The sequence below is a fragment of the Ornithorhynchus anatinus genome, chromosome 4 (assembly GCF_004115215.2).
Source record: "Ornithorhynchus anatinus isolate Pmale09 chromosome 4, mOrnAna1.pri.v4, whole genome shotgun sequence".
Classification (NCBI taxonomy): Eukaryota; Metazoa; Chordata; class Mammalia; order Monotremata; family Ornithorhynchidae; genus Ornithorhynchus; species Ornithorhynchus anatinus.
The window spans coordinates 112012850-112029708 of NC_041731.1; the positions used below are offsets into that span (position 1 = coordinate 112012850).

Genomic DNA, 16859 nt, shown 5'->3' on the forward strand with positions numbered 1-16859 from the left:
GCCATGAGACAACTAGCCGGGTTGGGGGTCGAGGGCGTGGAAGGGCAGAGAGGAGCTGTAGAGAAAATATTTTGAGAGCCATGTGGGTAAAGGAGAAGGAAGAAGACTTTGAAGAGGAGGTGAAGAACCAGTTTCCAGAGAGAGTCAACAACTATTTACATTAGTTGAGGTAAAAATCACCTACTCTATCACGGACCCATGAATGAGTTGTCCTCAGTCGACTCTCAATAAGTGCTATTATTTCTATGACTACCACTTCTGTCTCCATATTGGCTCATTTCTAAGAAGTAGACAGAGGAATCCATGCTCTCTGAGAAAGCCCACACAAATCAATAAATTTCCATTGCAAAAAACGTAGTGAGTTTGATTAAATAAACACTCTCCTTGCCACATTTCCTTTCCTGGCTCTTAGAGAGCAACCAAAGTTTAGCTTATTCAGAGACCCAGAATGCGATATGTTATCTGCAGGGACCTAACTCCTTGCCTTCGAAGCCATCAGAAAGTGGGGTTCCAACAATGTGTCAGTGAAGCCACTACAATCAAGGTTAGTTTCTGTTCCAGTCTCCTGCTGGGTTGTATCCTGAGCCTGACACTTCTCCACGCCAATCTGCCATCAGAAATCATTTTTCAAGTTCAATCTTTACACTTGGATAAACTCTCAGGAAAACTCTGGAAAAGATTCAGCACAATTTTCAAGCAACCTTCTTCCCCACTCCATTAACAGTTCAAAGTGATAAATGACATCACAAACATGGCTGTTTATTACTGTGCAACAGCAGCACACCTATAGGACTGACGCGAGCCAAGCACTAGTTTCTTGTGCCAAAGAAAATCTATGTCTGTGAATTGGAGGTATAAATTCGAAAGAGAGCAGAGATGTATAGCTAGTATCATTATTGTGGTATTGTTCAGTGCTTACTAAGCTCCATGCACTGTATTAAGTTGCGGGGTAGAAGCAACATAATCTGGGTGGTCACAAACTGAGCAGCCCAAACGATGGAGGGACAAAGCAGGAGGAAGTATGATTTAATCCCCATTTTAGAGATGAAGAAACTGAGACCCACAGATGGTAAGTGACTTGCCCCAGGTCATACAGCAGGTAAGTGATGGAGCCGTGATGAGAATCCAAGTTCTCCAAGTCCCAAACCCATGTTCTTTCCACTTGGCCAAGCTGCTTCAGGTTTAAAAAAAAAAAAATGATGTTTTTATCAACATCACCTCAAGCCATAGTTGACATTTGGTTCTTTAAAAATTGGGGAATTTTTGGAAAATGAGCCATGAAGATGTAAAAGGAAATCAGTTCTTTAGCACTGTGATCATTTTGGGATCCTTCATGTCATCATTCGACATTAAGTGAGCTTTTTCTCTCAGTCCCTAAATCAGGTCATGAGATGAAAAGTAGCATGGCTCAGTGGATAGAGCACGGGCCTGGGAGTCAAAAGGACCTGGATTATAATCCTAGTTCTGCCACTTGCCTGCTGTGTGACCTTGGACAAATCACTTAAATTATCTGTGCCACAGTTACCTCATCTGTAAAATAGGGATTAAGACTGTGAGACCCATGTGGAACATGGACTGTGTCCATCCTGATTAGCCCATATTGCTCCAGCACTTAGTACAGTGCCTGGGACATAGTAAGTGCTTAAAAAATGCCCACCCCCACCCCACCAAAAAAAAACATAAATGCAGTCAAAAATTCTCAAAAAAAGGTCCATAAGACCTTCTGCAATTTAACAATCCCCAGGCATTTTCTATAAACTGTAGAGAAAAAAGGAGTTCCTTCACTCAGCTTGAAAGGCAGTCATCACTTGGGAGAGACAACAGCTGCTTCACATCTGCACAGCAAAGTCTGAGTCCGGAAGTATAGATCACCAACACAGGTTTGCAAATGAAACTTCAAGAATGAAAAAGGCAAAGCTGGAATTCACCCTTTGGATCTATTGGCCATCCTTTAGTGGCTCAATTTTTTCTTAAATTCACCTCCTTCAGGATCTGACCCCTTTTGTGGACTTAGATCCTGATTCCCAGACAAAAGATGTCAGATTCATATGTACCAGAAAAGTACCCACATTTTACATCCCCCTCACCATGTGAATACTTTCCTCCTTTCCTTGTGCTTGCGTTTTCTATGAAATACAGTCAAAGAATCACATTCATTCTAAACTTTTACAGCTCCCTAAACAGCGCTGTCATTGAACTTATGCTAAGCAATAATACCGCTAACAGCCGTGCCGATATATTCCGGAACTCCTGTCACATGGCCGGAGAGGAGAATTGTCCCCTCCAGACATTGGCTCACTCAAGCCAAAAACCTGAAATGGGATTACGTGCAATTTTGTGTAATATGTGCACAGAGTGTTCCCAATCCAGTCGTGATGACTAGATAAATATCTATTCCTCAGACCAATCACAAAGTCTAAGTTTCAATCCAACCAGCTGGCTAATAAATGGAGAGAATCTCAATGATGAGAAAACAAGAAAACTTCTTGAAGGAAAAACTCTAAACTCGCTGTGGGCAGGGAACGTGTCTTCCAACTCTGTTACACTGAACTCTCCCCAAGGCTTAGTACAGTGCTCTGAACAATAAGCACTCAATAAATATGGTTGACTGATCGAAAGGTGTGGGGCGCTGAATGAATTTACCCCAATTTAAATCCTAAGCCTGTGGTGCAATCTGGTGAACTGCTAATAAGCAGTTAGTTTACAGGATTCATTGAACACTTACTGTGCACAGAGCACTGCACTAAATGCTTGGGAGAGTACAATGTAACAGAGTTGGTAGACACATTCCCTGCTCATAACATGTTTACAGTCTAGAGTCCTCAAAATCATAGTGTTATGGGTCGCTGTGCGTGAAGAGAAGGTAGCTGAAGTCATTACCCCTGGTGGGACTGAAACACTGAAGCTGGGGTAAGCAGTTTTCGTCACACCGAGAAAGTGGAATTCTGGCTTGCAGCTATAACTGCTGGCTTTAAAGTCGATCACCATCCAGGCTGTTTCCTTCCCAGATCGACCGATGTTGCTAGATGAACCGCCCTTGTTCGGCCTCTTCCCTGGTAGATCTTTCTCGCCTGGTGCTACCCAGGATTCATTATCATGTTTTTTTTAACAATTTCAGTGTTTGTTAAGTGCTTACTGTGTGTCAAATACTGTACTAAGCACTGCGGTAGGTATAAGATAGGTCCTACATGGGGCTCACAGTCTAAGTAGGAGGGAGAATGGGTATTGAATCCCCACTTTGCAGATGAGGGAACTGAGGCAAGAAAGAAGCTAAGTGACTTGCCCAAGGTCACCTGACAGATTTCCAGGCCCATGCTGTTTCTCCAAATTAAGCTTCCCTTCACTTTTGTAGAGTTTGAGTCATTAGATTGTGTGCTCCTTGAACTCATCTAAATGCTTAGTAAAGTGGTTTACCCACTGTAATAATAATAATAATGTTGGTATTTGTTAAGCGCTTACTATGTGCAGAGCACTGTTCTAAGCGCTGGGGTAGATACAGGGTAATCAGGTTGTCCCGCGTGAGGCTCACAGTCTTAATCCCCATTTTACAGATGAGGTAACTGAGGCACAGCGAAGTTAAGTGACTTGCCCACCGTCACATAGCTGACAAGTGGCTGAACGGAGATTAGAACCCACGTCCTCTTACTCTCAAGCCCGGGCTCTTTACACTAAGCCATGCTGCTTCTCTCCGCAATAATAAGCATTCAAATACCATCTAATGAATTATCTTAAACCCATGTTTTGCACAGTGCTTGGCACATTGTAAACACTTAACAGATGGCACCATCACCATTATTATTGTCCAAAAGTAGGCCAGCCACTGATGACAAGTGCAAATATCAGATGGTGATTTATGACCCAAAAGGAGTCAAGATCTATTAAATGTCTTTCAGGTTTCTCAGTGTAACAATACTATCACACAAAACCATTTGCAGGGGGTCAGGGAGGGAGCCCTGACCTCACCCTTGCTCCAAAGAGAAGCAGTGTGGCTCAGTGCAAAGAGCCAGGCTTGGGAGTCAGAGGTCATGGGTTCAAATCCTAGCTCAGCCACTCGTCAGCTGTGTGACTTTGGGCAGGCCACTTAACTTCTCTGGGACTCAATTACCCCATCTGTAAAATGGGGATGAAGACTGAGCCTCACTTAGGACAACCTGATCACCTTGTATCCTCCCCAGCGCTTAGAACTGTGCTTTGCACATAGTAAGTGCTTAACAAATACCATCATCATCATCCAAAGTCATTCCCAACCCAGATTCCTGTCACACGAGCACTGCTTCCAACAGGAACAGGAGTTGAGGAGCAGGGAGGCTGTCTTAGCCCTTCCATTGGGCCACCTAGGCACTTGAGTTTATTCCTCTTAAGCACTTTGATATTCACCGCTCTCCAAGCCCCAAAGCACGTGCACAAATCCAGTATGGAGGAGTGGACAAAGCATGGGCCTGTGAGTCAGAAGGTCATGAGTTCCTCATGAGTGCCTCAGTTACCTCACCTGTAAAATGGGGAATAAGACTGAGCCCTATGCGAGACAGGGACTGTAGCCAACCCAATTTGCTTGTATCCACCCCAGCTATTAGTACAGTGTACAAGGTAAGCACTTTACCATAATTATCATTATTATCTGTAATTTATTCTAATGTCAATCTCTCCATCTAGTTGGCAAACTCTTTGTGGGCAGGGATTGCTTATTATCAGTAGCAGATTGGGGACAAATCAGTTGAAAACTAGGGTGTCACACCCTAGTTGAATTCCATCTCTCTCTCTTATTTCAGTATTTTACTGTAATGCATGTCCTTTGCAAAGAGTTTTCTCTTTGTAGCAGTCATCACAATGAATACTGCAGTGTTCTCCTAGGGGGTACACTGCCTTCTTGACTGCCTAAAATCTTGGAATTAACCCATGACAAATATTCAATAGTATTTATTGAGCCCTTACTATGTGCAGAGCACTGTACTAAGCACTTGGAATGTACAATTCGGCAACAGATAGAGACAATCCCTGTACAATGACGGGCTCACAGTCTAATCGGCAGAGACAGACCGCAAAGCAAAACAGAACAAAACAAAAACAAGACAACATTATCATGATAAATAGAAGCAAAGGGATATACAACTCATTAACAGAATAAATAGGGTAATAAATAATATATACAAATGAGGACAGTGCTGAGGGGAGGGGAAGGAGAGAGGGGAGTAGCAGAGGGTGCAGTAGGTAGGGGAGGGGGAGCAGAGGGGAAGGGGGGAACTCAGTCTGGGAAGGCCTCTTGGAGGAAGTGAGCTCTCAGTAGGGCTTTGAAGAGGGGAAGAGTTAGTTTGGCGGAGGTGAGGAGGGAGGGCATTCCAGGACAGTGTAGGACGTGAGCCAGGGTCGATGGTGGGACAGACGTGAACGGGGGACAGTGAGGAGGTGAGTGGCAGAGGAGCGGAGCCTACGGGGTGGGCAGTAGAAAGAGAGAAGGGAGGTGAGGTAGGAGGGGGCAAGGTGATGGAGAGCTTTGAAGCCAAGAGTGAGGAGTTTTTGTTTCGTGCGGAGGCTGATAGGCAACCACTGGAGGGTTTGTTACCCCCAAAATTAATTCATTCAATGTTATTTATTGAGCATTTACTATGTGCAGAGCACTGTACTAAGCACTTCGGAGAGTATTATTCAAAAATGAACAGACATATCCCTTGCCCACACAGTATCCCCCCCTTAACAATAGGTTCAACAAGCAGCATGGCATAGTGGGTAGATCATCGGCCTGGGAGTCAGGAGGTCATGGGTTCTTATCCCAGTTCTGCCATTTGTCTGCTGCATGACCTTGGGCAAGTCACTTCACTTTTCTGGACCTCAGTTACCTCATCTGTAAAATGGGTATTAAGACTGTGAGCCTGACATGGGACAGGGACTGTGTTCAACCTGATTCTGTGTCCAACCTGATTTCCTTGTATCTACCTCACCGCTTAGTACAGTGCCTGGCACATAGTAAGCACTTAACAAATACCATAATTATTATTATTCCTCAGTTTTCTCCTTAGGTTTAAACTGCATTGATATTTTACAGATATTTGTAGTTGGAATATTATTTCCAATATATAATCTAAGTAGTATCTCTCAATAAATACAAAGTTTCACTTCAATTATTTAGCAGTTAAAATGCTTACTTTGGACTATTGTTTCTAGCAGATATTTTAATTCAATTTTAAGTTAGCTAACTGGACTATTCCTAATCTTTTTTTAATTCCATTTGTCTACTTTTTAACAACTGTATAGTTCAAGTGTGCAACTTATTTTTAAACAACTGTACACGCTCCTTGTTTCAGTTTGCCTTCCACTATATCAAACCAATATAATTAATGGCATATACTGAGCACTTACTGTGTGCAGAGCTCTGCACTAAGAGCTTGGAAAATACAACAGAATAACAGAATTGGTAGACATGTTCCTTGCCCACAATGAGCTTAATGTTAAAATGATTATATCCATTATGCATACATATTTTTTTCTAAAGCAAAACATTTTGAGTTGAGGTATACTCTTTGGCAATTTGATGTCTTTTCTAGTTGATTTACACCTCAAACAAGTTCTGCCCTATGTCCTTATCAATCAATATTATAGCATTTATCAAGCAACTAACTACCAGCAGAGCACTATGGTACGCACTTGAGAGAATAAAATAGTGGTCAAAGATATTATAGTTACACTTTAATGAGAGGAGTCAGACAAAATAATTTACAGAAAGGAAGAAAGAAATATAGATAAATAGGTCTTTAAAAGTAGCGTAAATCAGTATGTACTAAAATACTTGGGGTGGCTTTGAATGCATAAGTCCTTAAGTGGTCATTGCAAGGATCTGACCCGAGGAGACAACTGAGCTAGGATTTCTCTTAGAGGTGGGATTTTTTTAAAAAAACTTTTAAGATGGAGAGACAGTCTAAAGGGAAGGGAGTTTCAGACAGGAGAAAAGGTTTGAGCAGGAGATGGGAGAGTCTAGGAAGAGGCACAGTGAGAAGATTAGTTCAGAGAAGCAGCGTGGTTCAGTGGAAAGAGCACGGGCTTTGGAGTTAGAGGTCATGGGTTCAAATCCCGGCTCGGCCACTTGTCAGCTGTGTGACTTTGGGCAAGTCACTTAGCTTCTCGGTGCCTCAGTTACCTCATCTGTACAATGGGGATGAAGACTGTGAGCCCCACATGGGACAACCTGATTCCCCTGTGTCTACCCCAGCGCTTAGAACAGTGCTCGGCACATAGTAAGCGCTTAACAAATACCAACATTTTTTTTAAGATGATTAAAAAGGGCAAGTTAACCTGTAATTGGAGAAGATGGGGGATAGGTATGGGGGAGAGAGTTGATGGAGGGCCTTGAAGTCTATAGCATGGAGTTCCTATTTGATGCAAAGCGGAATACGTAACCATTAAGGGCTTTTGATGAGTGGAGAGATGTGTAGAATGGTGTTTTTAAAAAAATGACCCTTTTCTAATGTTCTTTCCAATCAGTTGTATTTGTAATGAATTCACTTTAGCAACTTGATCTATTTGAATTATGTTGAAATCTAGTCCACTACTCTATACCTGGAGTCTTCCATTATAATTTACTAGTGACTGGAATAAAATCTGCTAAAGTTCAAAATGTCCAGCACTACTATTTTTAGTACTGTGAGTTGGGTTTGAGAGGGTTAATCCTCCTGAAATGGGCATTGTCCAACTATCTCATGTCTTATCACCATCCTGGAATCTCTAGATTATCCAGTTAAAGATTATCCAGTTCAGAAGGGTTTTGAAGATGGAGAGTATTGTGGTCTGGCAGATTTTAATGGGAAGAGAGTTTTTTTATGGCATTTGTTAATCTCTTACTACACGGCAGAAGAAAATGTAAAGTTATGTGAAACATAACTGAAGGTAGTTTGGGATGAAGGAAGAGCATGAACTGGAGTGCATTTGTTAAGACAGTTGAGGAGCAAGAGGGACAGAGCTGATGGAGTGCTTAAGGCCAGTGGTTGGAATTTTCTGCCTGATGTAGAGAAGAATGAATAGTAACTGAAAGCATGGTTGTTTAAATTTCCTCTTGTTACAGTGCTAATTAAGCCAGGAGACCATTACAATCATCATTATAAGCCCTTGGTACAGTGTTTTGCACCCAGTAAGTACTCAATAAATACAACTGAATGAATTATAGTAGTTAAGCAGTAGATGCCCAGCAGTGTACATTTTGGACACAGTCCCTGACCCACATGAAGGTTACAGTTCAAATAGGAAAGAATGGGAACTGAATCCACATTTTACAGATGAGGAAACTGAGGTCAGGAGATATTAAGTGACTTGTTCAAGGTCACACAGCTGACAAGTGGCAAGAGCCACCAACCCCCAGGCCTGTGGTCATTCCACTGTTGGGTAGGGATTTTCTCTCTTTGTTGCCGAATTGTACTTTCCAAGTGCATAGTACAGTGCTCTGCACACAATTAGCACTCAACAAATACAATTGAATGAACTAGACCATGATGGAGATTTGGTAATGACATGATTTCAGCGAGTAATGAGTCGATTTCAGTGGGTCCTTCCTTCTCTCGGCTCTCCCTCTCCAACTTCCCTCCTCCAGCAGCTCCTGTCCATGGCTAGGATTTTCCTAACCTTGAGACTGTAAACTACCAACTCTGCTGTATTCTACTCTCCCAAGTACTTAGTCCAGTGCAATGCACATAGTAAGCACTCACAAACTGCCACTGACTGATTGAAGTTAGATCATATTCTAACACATAGTAATCAGTAAAAAAGAAAAAAAGTCATTAGCTAGCCTTCTGAAACCATTCTTCAGGGTCAGAATCAAAGCAGTAGACAAAACACCCACTTTTCAGGGTGTCTGAAAGTGCAGGAACTTAATTCTAATCAGAACTTCCCAGGGGAAAAGAGCACTAAAACTGTTCCACATAGACCAGGCTATGTTTTCTGCCATCTGAGGATATAGAATCCACAGCCACACTCCATAGTCATGCCAGAGGTTTAACAAGCCCGCTTCTTCCCTTTGGAGGGTACACAATCGATCAATTGCATTTACTGAGCACTTATAAGAGAGTACATTATAAGAGAGTTGGTCGTCATATTCCCTGCCACGATGAGCTTACAATCTAGAGGAGGACTCAGACATTAATAGAAATTATGGATATGTACACAAGTGCTATGGGGCAGAGGGAGGAGTGCACAAAATATGCAAATCCAAGTGCAAGAGTGATGCAGATGAGAGTGGGAGAAGAGGAAATGAGGGCCTAGTACGGGAAGCCCTCTTAGAGGAGATGTGCCTTCAAAATACAAACACAAAAATACAACTATGGGATCCCAAAATTCCAGTTAGAGAAATCAGCACCATAATCAATTTCACCTTGATAAATCAATTCACTGAGTAATTTGCCAATTAAAGTCAAGCTACAGTATCCAATCTCCGTGAGGGTTAATGTAGAGATTCCAGGTTTGGGAAACTCTCGCCAAACAGGAATATTCATGGTGAATTACATCAAAACTTATAACCAAACCCTGAAAAAAAAGAATTTGGATAGCTCAGAAACTGTCTTCAGAGTTCTCTCCACAAGAAATCACAGCTGATCCATGACAAAAAAAATTTACAAAAAATAAGTTGCTTGAAAATCAGAGGAGCTTATTTCTAATTCTAACTCGCACCTTGCTAGTTCAGTGGCTTTCAGGATATAATAATAATAATTTTAATGACCAACAACTTCTCTGTGCCTTGGTTTCCTTATCTGTAAATTTGGGCTTCCATTGTCTGTTCTTCTTACCTCTTAGAATGTGAGCCCCATGTGGAACAGAGACGGTCTCTGAGCTTATTTTCTTTTATCTACCTCAGCACTTACTGCAGTGCTTGCTACAGAGAAAGCATTTAAATACCATTATTATGACCATCATTTATAAGCACCATTCAGTTTCCACCCATCCATTATTTTTTCAGTTATTTTGAAGAATGAAGACTGTCCATTCTTTGAGGTTTAAGGGTTTCCATATCTCAGTGGAAAGAGCCCGGGCTTTGGAGTCAGAGGTCATGAGTTCGAATCCTAGCTCTGCCACTTGTCAGCTGTGTGACTGTGGGCAAGTCACAACTTCTCTGTGCCTCAGTTACCTCATCTGCAAAATGGGGATTAAGACTGTGAGCCCCACGTGGGACAACCTCACTCCCCTGTGTCTACCCCAGCGCTTAGAACAGTGCTCTGCACATAGAAAGCGCTTAACAAATACCAACATTATTATTATTATTAGAATGGTTTCAAAATAGACAACACACTCCTCTCTTTGAATACCAACTGTGATGGGCTCTCACTCCTCCAAAATCAATCTCGAGGAAAACCCCAGCTGAGGGGAAATGTTTCCTGCTTCAGTGGAATTGATCCCTGGGAGTAGAATAATAATGTTGGTATTTGTTAAGCGCTTACTATGTGCAGGGCACTGTTCTAAGCGCTGGGGTAGATACAGGGTAACCAGGTTGTCCCACATGAGGCTCACAGTTAATCCCCATTAGGCAGATGAGGTAACTGAGGCACAGAGAAGTTAGGTGACTTGCCCACAGTCACACAGCTGACAAGTGGCAGATCTGGGATTCGAACCCATGACCTCTGACTCCCAAGCCCGGGCTCTTTCCACTGAGCCACGCTAGAAGGGGAGGAGAGGCCTATCTTCCTCATTCCTCTTTCTTATCTCTTCAGACCTTGAAAAGGTCCACAGAAAGCACAATGGGTCAGTGTTATACTCCCTTTCCCAACACCCTGTTATCAGTGTTGGGACACTTAGTTATCAGGAATAAATTACTCCCTAGGTGAAGAGTCCCACATAGTCCATGCTGCCCATTCACTCAGTCAAACCAATAAGCATTTAAAACAGGGCTCTGCACACAGTAAGTACTCAATAAGTACTACTGATTGAAGTCACTCAGTCTCTGTCAAAAATGGGAGACTTGAGAGAGAGCAGGCAAAGAGGAATCTTTAACTCTCCCCTCACTGGTAAGGGTACTGCAAAATTGGCAGAACCAGCTGATCCCCTCAGTGACAGTTGAGCAGCTTCAGTTCTGTTTAGTCCATGTTTCCCTACTCATTCATTCAATCGCATTTATTGAGCACTTACTGTGGGCGGACAACTGTACTTCAGTGCTTAGAAAGTACAATACAGCCACAACGAGTTTCCTCCAGAACCTCCAGTGGTTGCTCATCCATTTCTACATCCAACACCTTACATTGGTTTTAAAGCACTCATTCACTCTGGACCCTCCTACCTCACCTTGCTACTCTATTATAACCCAGTCTGCACACTTCATTCCTCTAATGCCAATCTACTCACCTCACTTGGATCTTGTCTATCTTGCTACCGGCTCCTCACCCACCACGTTCTGCCTCGGGCACAGAACTCCTTCCCCCTGCGTATCTGACAGATGGCAACTCTTCCCATCTCCAACGCCTTATTAAAATCATATCTCCTCTAAAGGCCTTCCCTGACTAATCCAGTACTTAGTACAGTGCTCTGCACATAGTAAGCACTCAAATAGCTGTGTGACTTTGGGCAGGTCACTTCATTTCTCTGTGCCTCAGTGACCTCAGCTGTAAAATGGGGATTAAGACTGTGAGGCCCATGAGGGACAACCTGATTACTTTGTATCTACCCCAGTGCTTATAACAGTGCTTGGTTCATAGTAAGCACTTACAAATATCATTTTTATTAAGAAATACTATTTATTGAGCCCTCATTTCCCCTACTCCCTCTTCCCTTCTGCACTCTTGCACTTGGATTTATACTTGCTAAGCATTTAATTTTCACCCTACACTCAGCCCCAGAGCTGTTCATTCATTCATTCAATAGTATTTATTGAGTGCTTACTATGTGCAGAGCACTGTACTAAGCGCTTGGAATGTACAATTCGGCAACAGATAGAGACAATCCCTGCCCATTGATGGGTTTACAGTCTAATCGTGGCTTAGCGTGGAAAGAGAGCATGGGCTTGGGAGTTAGAAGTCATGGGTTCTAATCCCCCTCCTCCACTTTTCTGCTGTGCGACCTTGAGCAAGTCACTTAACTTCTCTGTGCCTCAGTTACCTCATCTGTAAAATGGGGATTAAAAAATGTGAGCCCCTCGTGGGACAATCTGATTATCCTGTATCTATCCCAGCGCTTAGAAGAGTGCTCAGCACATAGTAAGCACTTAAATACCATTATTATTACTTTATGTACATATCTATAATTTAATATCTGTCTCCTCCCGTAGATTCTAAGTTCCTTGAGAGAAGCGAATATGTCTGAATCAGAAGGTCATGGGTTCTAATCTTGGCTCCATGACTTGTCTGCTGTGTGACTTTGGGTCAATCACTTCACTTTTCTGGGCCTCAGTGACCTCACCTGTAAAAAAAAACAAAACGGGAATTAAAAGTATGAGCCCCATCTGGGACAGGGATGGTGTCCAACCTGTTTAACTTGTACCTTCCTCAGTGATTAGAACAATAATGTTGGTATTTGTTAAGCGCTTACTATGTGCTGAGCACTGTTCTAAGCGCTGGGGTAGACACAAGGGAATCAGGTTGTCCCCACGTGGGGTTCACAGTCTTAACCTCCATTTTACAGATGAGGTAACTGAGGCACCGAGAAGTTAAGTGACTTGCCCAAAGTCACACAGCTGACAAGTGGCCGAGCTGGGATTTGAACCCATGACCTCTGACTCCAGAGCCCGTGCTCTTTCCACTGAGCCATGCTGCTTCTCTGAACAGTCCTTGGCACAATGTAAACTCTTAACAAGTACCATTACTATTACCAATTCTGTTGTACTTTCCCAAGTGCTGGTAGTAGAGTACTCCACATACAGTACGTGCTTAATAAATAGCACTGACTGGTTGGTCTAAAGAAAGGAGACCTACTGCAAGTCAAACGGGGAAGTTCTCCAAGTGAGAATTCTAGTTTTATTAATAATAATGCCTGTGATATTTGTTAAGAACTTACTTTGTGCCAGGCACTCTACCAAGCACTGGGGTGGATACAAGTAAATCAGGTTAGACATAGTCCCTGTCCCACATGGGGCTCACCGTCTTCATCTCCGTTTTACAAACGGGGTAACTGAGGCACAGAGAACTTAAGTGACCAGCCCAAGGTCACACAGAGGCTACGTGGCAGAGGTGGAATTAGAAGCCAGGTCCTTCTGACTCCCAGGCTGGTGCTTTATCACTGAACCACGCTGCTTCTTGCTTTTATGCTCTTACTGAAGCCGTTCGCCCAAACCGCCCCCTAAACTGGGGTTACTATTCCCCCTCCTCTTTTCCCTTATGGTACAAAAATCAATCGATAAATGGTATTTGCTAAGCTCTTCACGTGTGTGGAGTACTGTTTTAAGTGCTTGGGAGAATACACCCCGATAATCACAAGAACGATGATATTTGTGAGGCGCTTACTTTGTGCTAGGCACTGTACTGAGCACCGATAAGGGTAGTCCCAGACGATTCCTGCCCCGAAGGAGCTTCCAGTCTAGCTAAAGCCAAGGATCCCGGCCAAGCCCCCGGGGTGGCCGTGGACCAGCAAGGGGTCGCCGGGTTAGCGGCCAAGGCCGCCGGGTGGCTCCGGGGCTGGGAGCATCTCCCAGGGAGCGGCCGCCCCGTACCTTGGCTCGGTCCCCGGGGCGGGGATGCTCCGCCGCAGGGACCGGATTGGGACCCTCAGGGCTTTTCCTACCGGCTGGAGGCTGGGGGCTGGAGGCTGGGCTGGGCGCTGAAGTCTGGGGGCTGGAGGAGGGGTCAGTGGGTTGAGCTGGGGGCTGCACTGGAGTCCTGGGCTAAAGGTTGGAGGCTGGGGCTGAGGACTGGGGGCTAGACTGGGGGCTAGAGGCTGGGCTGGGGGCTGGACTGGAGCCCTGGGCTGGAGGTTGGAGGCTGGGGCTGAGGGCTGGACTGGAGTCTTGGGCTGGAGGCTGAGGGAGGGGGCTGGGCCAGACTGGAGGCTGGGGCTGAGGGCTGGAGGCAGGGGGAGAGGACTGGGGGCTGAAGGTTGGAGGCTGGTGACTGGACTGGAGTCTTGGGCTGGAGGAAGGGGACTGGACTAGAGGCTGGGGGAAGGAGCGGGGATGGGGGCTGGACTGGAGGCTGCGGCTGTGGGCTGGAGGCTGAGAGCTAGGGGAGGGGACTGGGGGGGCTGGAGGCTGAGGCTGAGAGCTGGGGGAGAGGGCTGGGGGCTGGACTGGAGTCTTGGGCTGGAGGCTGGAGGCTGGAGGCGAGGGCTGGACTGAGGGCCGGACTGGGGTCTTGGACTGGAGGCTGGGGCTGAGGCCTGGAGGCTGGGGGAGGGGGCGAGGCTGGGGACGAGGACTAGGCTGGAGACTGGGGCTGAGGACTGGAGGCTGGGGGGAAGGGGCTGGGGGAAGGGAAGGGGACTGGACTGGAGGCTGGAGCTGTGGCCTGGAGGCTGGGAGACGGGGGCTGGGCTGGGGGTTTGGAGGCTGTGAGACTGGGCTCATCCAAAGGGGACTCGGGCGTCGAGCAGAGGCGGGAGAGGGGCTCAGCCTCTCCGCTCCTCTCCCTCCCCCCACCCAGGGAACTTTTGCAAAGTCGCATGGACCGTCGGCGACGCGGGCTGGCTCAGGGAGCACCGGGACTCCTGGGTCCGCCCGGCCCAGCCGATCTCACCGCTGCCGCCCGAGACGGGGGCCGGGGGGGTGGGAAGAGGACGAGGAAGAGGGGGAGGAGGAAGAGGAAGAGGGTCCTGCGGGACCCCCCGCAACCCCCGCTTCCCCTTCCCCCGACCTTCAGGGCTGCGGGAGGGGCCGCTGCAAGGTAGCAACTGACCAGTCCTCTCCCCTGCTGCTGGGCCGGGGGTCCTGGGCGACCCTCCCGGCCTCCACCCGCCCTATCCTCCTTTCCGACAATGCAGGGGGAAAGGGGCGAGGGGCGAGAAAGGCAGGCCACGGGGGGATGAGCCCCCCGCGAGGCTCAACATCTCTCCCCAGACATCCTCCGGGGCCGGGGTTGGGGGAATCTGTACATCTCTGCAGACATACACACATATTTCCAGCCAGGATTCGATTCCCATGAGCTTGAACTGCCCCCGAAGCCGTGCCTCGTCCCTGCGAGGGGCACTAACAATGCATTCAAGCAACAGATAGGAGGAATTACCTTCAGGACGCAGGCCATGTTTCTCCTCTCCTAGCTCGCCCGCTACAGAGCCAGCAGGATTCTTACTTTGGGGAGGAGCGGCTCCAGGGTCAGGCAAGAGGCTGGTCCAGCTGCTAAAAGCCTACATTCCTGGAGATGGGAGTGAGGGGGACCACAGTTCGCAGATCCGTTAGTCACGTTAGGCTTTTCATGCCCTGTTTGTTCCACCCATCGGCTCCTGCCACTGGATGCCCGCCAGCTCAGCACCTCCCCTTTGTCACATGACTGGCTTTGATTCATGGCTCCAGCGTGCTTTTGGCTTTTTGCTTTTGGAGAAAGCTTTCGGCCTCCTATCCTAGAACGTATAGAGAGGTCACTCTATTGAAGGCAGAGGTACGGTGTGTCCCCAACCAGGAAATTGCCTCCCCCCCCAAAAAAAGCACATGAGAATAAAGCAAAGTGATCACATCCTACAGAAATCTTTTTCCAGTCATATTCCGCTAAAAACGCTTTTAGTAGTTATGGTATTTAAGCGCTTACTCTGCGCCAGACAATGTTCTAAGCGCTGGGTAGATACAAAGTACTCAAGTGTCCCACGTGGGACTCGCAGTCTGAATCCCCGTTTTACAGATGTGGTGACTGAGGCCCAGAGAAGTGAAGGGGCTTACCCAAGGTCGCATAGCAGACAAGTGGTGGAATGGAGATTAGAGTCCACGTCCTCTGACTCCCAAACCCGTTCTCTTTCCACTAAGCCATGCTATTTGTTTTGGCGCCAACTGTTAGAGTTGCACCAAAACTTGGTATTCGCCCACCTAAAAAGACTCTCAAGAAGTAGATGGAGTTAAGTGTTCGTTGCTCCTCCATTGAAGATGGAAGCATGTATTTACCAAGCACACTACAATGGACTAGTGAGAAAATGAGTCATGAGCCAAAAGAAAAGGGCCCAAATGTCTAATAGCTACTTCATTAGACATTTGGCCCCTTTTCTTTAGGCTCATGACTCATTTTCTCACTAGTCCATTGAAGTACGTCTGATAAGGACATGTGCACTACAGATTTTTTTTCTTAAAAAAAGAAAAATAACTTTAGTCATAACTTGTTCTTTCCTTCTTAAACAGCATGGACTCGTGAAAAACTACGACCTGGGAGTTGGATGACCTGGGTTCTAATCCCAGCTCTGTTATTTGTTTCCTCTTTGACCTTGGGCAAGTCGCTTCACTTCTCTTTAGGTTCCTCATCTGTAAAATGGTTATTAAATCCTACTTATTTAGGCTGTGAGCCCCATTTGGACAGGCACTGTGTCCAACCTGATTATCTTGAACCTACTCCCATGATTAATCCAGTGTTCAGTGCATTACTGTGCTTCACAAGTACCATAATTATAATTATAAATTGGCCAAACTTTCTTGAGCTATTTAAGAAGCAGCCAGGCTTTGTCAAGCCTGGGAGGTCACCAGGAATTTCCTTCTTGCCAAATCCAATGGCTCCTACTCCATCCCAATCCTCCTCGACCTCTTAGCTGCTTTTGACACTGTGGACCAACCCTTTCTCCTGGATATGTTAGCCAATCTTGGCTTCACTGTCTCTGTCCTCTCCTGGTTCTACTCATGCCTCTCTGATCATTCATTCTCAGTCTCGTTCCTGGGCTGTTCCTCTCCCTCCCATCCCCTAACTGTGGGGGTCCCTCAAGTTTCAGTTCTTGGTCCCCTTCTGTTCTCCATCTATATTCATTCCCTTAGAGAACTCATTCGCTCCCACAGCTTCAACTACCAT

The 16859-nt window shown here is 45.8% G+C and overlaps 1 protein-coding gene across 1 annotated transcript in view; it reads right to left on the reverse strand.

The window, feature by feature from the left end:
• The window catches only part of ST6GALNAC3 (ST6 N-acetylgalactosaminide alpha-2,6-sialyltransferase 3), a 569867-nt gene extending 554550 nt beyond the window's left edge, over positions 1 to 15317 (reverse strand). Inside the window, exon 1 of the mRNA XM_029063900.2 lies at positions 15108 to 15317. Within this exon, the coding sequence (XP_028919733.1) occupies positions 15108 to 15125 (18 nt within the window). The 5' untranslated portion in view covers positions 15126 to 15317. The remainder of the gene's footprint in view (positions 1 to 15107) is intronic.
• Positions 15318 to 16859: the final 1542 nt, after the last annotated feature.